Source organism: Quercus robur, chromosome 4 (assembly GCF_932294415.1).
Source record: "Quercus robur chromosome 4, dhQueRobu3.1, whole genome shotgun sequence".
NCBI classification, from domain to species: Eukaryota; Viridiplantae; Streptophyta; class Magnoliopsida; order Fagales; family Fagaceae; genus Quercus; species Quercus robur.
Window position 1 is genome coordinate 78,214,474 of NC_065537.1, and position 2,853 is coordinate 78,217,326.

General features: G+C 39.3%; 1 protein-coding gene across 1 annotated transcript; it reads left to right on the forward strand.

Moving 5' to 3' along the window:
- The first annotated feature begins 260 nt into the window (after window positions 1-260).
- On the forward strand, window positions 261-2,713 carry LOC126723844 (probable L-type lectin-domain containing receptor kinase S.5). The gene has a single exon (XM_050427765.1). The coding sequence runs from the start codon at window positions 326-328 to the stop codon at window positions 2,288-2,290; it is 1,965 nt and encodes a 654-aa protein (XP_050283722.1). The 5' UTR covers window positions 261-325; the 3' UTR covers window positions 2,291-2,713.
- The last annotated feature ends 140 nt before the right edge of the window (window positions 2,714-2,853 follow it).

Below are 2,853 nucleotides of genomic sequence, written 5' to 3' on the forward strand. Positions count from 1 at the left end.
TAGAAAGTACAGGGTAATTTCTCTGTTTTAGAACTCAAATAAACTTAATACTTTTCCGTATACGCTATACAATATTGTCTTAAATTCCGAAACTTTGCCTTCGTTGAACATTTAAAAAAGAAAAAAACAAATTGTAGAAAGTACGGGGTAATTTCTCTGTTTTAGAACTCAAATAAACTCAATACTTTTCCGTATACGCTATACAATATTGTCTTAAATACCGAAACTTTGCCTTCATTTTTCTGAATCGGTGTTCTTAACCTTGCCAGAAAAAAATTGAAATCCTGATACCTATTAAAACCATTTTGTGTTTTCCATAGGGAGAATGTGCTTTTCACAGGTAATTAGGTCCCTTTTGTTAGCAGCCCTCTTGGGTGGAGCTCTTACTCAAGTAGGGTGCTTAGATTTTAATTTTTCACCCTTCAAAAATGAAGATATAGGTGTACTCACTCTGAGAGGTTCAGAAATTGAGGACGCAATCCGAGTTACACCAGATATTGGGTCGGAAAGTATTCAGAATCGTGCCGGACGTGTCTTTTACAAGAAGCCATTCAGATTGTGGAGCAAGAGAAAAAACATCACAGCATCTTTCAATACCACCGTTGGTCTTACAATCACTCCAAGGCCGACGTCTCCAGGAGGTGAAGGCATGGCCTTTATATTAGCTGCAGATGATACTCTTCCAGAGAACAGCCATGGAAAATGGCTTGGGATTGTAAATAATATCACCAATGGAACCTCTCAAGCTAATATAGTGGCAGTTGAATTTGACACAAGAAAGAGCTACCAAGAAGATATAGATGATAACCATGTTGGCTTGGATGTGAATAGCATCAACTCGATCGAACAAGTACCTTTAACCGGGTATGGGATCAATCTTTCTAGAACTGATAAGGTAACAATAATGGTAAGGATTCAGTATGATGGCAAAGAGATGAAAATGAATGTCTCTGCTAACACTAGCGAAACTGTGTACGTGCAAGTAATGTCTCGAAATCTTGTGCTCTCTAGCCATCTTCCAGAGAAGGTTTTTGTGGGAATCTCAGCTTCAACAGGCGTTGAAACTCAAGCAAACTGTTTAAGATCGTGGGAATTCCATGGTTCAGAAATTGCTGGTGAAGAGATGTTGTGGGTATGGATCACAGTTCCAGCAGTACTTATTGTATTTTGCATGATTGTGTTTTACTTGTATTGGCAGAGAAAACACAGAGAGCCGCCAGAGGATGCATATCCAAGGATAGAAGATCAGATTCAAGGGTCCTCTATGGCTCCACAAAAATTCAAATTGAAAGAGCTGAGAAAGGCAACTCGCAACTTCAACCCCAGAAACAAGCTTGGAAAAGGTGGCTTTGGAACAGTCTATAAGGGATTCTTAGCAAATAAGGAGGTAGCTGTCAAGAGAGTCTCAAAAGATTCAAGTCAAGGCAAACAAGAATTCATAGCAGAAGTCACAACAATTGGTAGCCTCCATCACAGGAATCTTGTGAGACTGATCGGCTGGTGTTATGAAAGGCATGAGCTTCTTCTTGTGTACGAGTTCATGCCAAATTGTAGCCTAGACAGGTTCATATATGGCAATGAGGAACTAGGCATGGAGGAACCAACACTCGGATGGGAAAGAAGGCACACCATAATTTATGGGGTGGCTCAGGCATTGGATTATCTTCATAATGGGTGTGAAAAGAGGGTGCTTCATCGAGACATAAAAGCCAGCAATATAATGTTAGACTCGGAGTTCAATGCAAAGTTGGGAGACTTTGGACTAGCTCGTACCCTTCAACAAAGCGAAAATACTCACCACACAACAAAAGTCATTGCAGGAACACCAGGTTATATGGCTCCAGAAACTTTTCTTACTGGTAGGGCAACTGTTGAAACAGATGTCTATGCATTTGGTGTTCTTGTATTGGAAGTTGTCAGTGGAAGGAGGCCTGGAAATCAGAATGAGCAAAGTGACTACAACAACAACATTGTGCATTGGCTATGGGATCTTCACAGGAAGGAAAGGATACTTGATGCCATTGATTCGAGATTGACCAAGGAATTTGACGAGGAAGGAATGCTGAGCATGCTTGTTTTGGCATTGGCTTGTTGCCATCCAAATCCACACCAGAGACCCTCCATGAGAACAGTTTTACAGGTACTTACAGGGGAAGTGCCTCCACCACTGGTGCCCACAGAAAGACCTGCTTTTGTGTGGCCAGCCATGCCTCCTTCATTCAAGGAGGATGCTGAAAAATTTTCCAGTGGAAGCCAACTTAGCCCATTCACAAAACTGACTGGGAGATGAATCATGCCAAGAGCTAGAATTGGAATGTTAAGGTATTATTTTGTTTAAAAAATGTCTTTGATTTTCTGTTAGTTTATGATGGAGATGTTACCTCTCAAGGTTTATCTTTGTTCAGTATGGAGATGCTATCTCTTAGGAATTTTCTTATCAAATAGGTGTTGTTATCTTTATCTTTGTAAGGTGTTTGGATTCCTACCTTTGGAAGAAACTGATTTATTCTGAATAAAATTATCATCTTAGTCTTTTGCAGTAATTCGATTTCTTTGAGGTCCGGTCCCCTTAAGAAAGAGACCAGAAACTTGCATGCATTACATGCACATTTCATGGAACAATGTCCACCCAGCGTATGATCTTGTTTTAATCAGCAGAGGTTGACATGTTTATACAACATTAGTTTCAGTTTGTTGAAAATTGTGACTGGAATAAAACACATGATAATGTTCACAAATATGTTAGAAGTTTAAAAACTGTACATGTAAGCATAAATTCTTACCATTTTATACTCTTAAGTTCCATTCCACTTTAATTTTGCAGGCATATTATTCAATTTTTATATCTAGAAG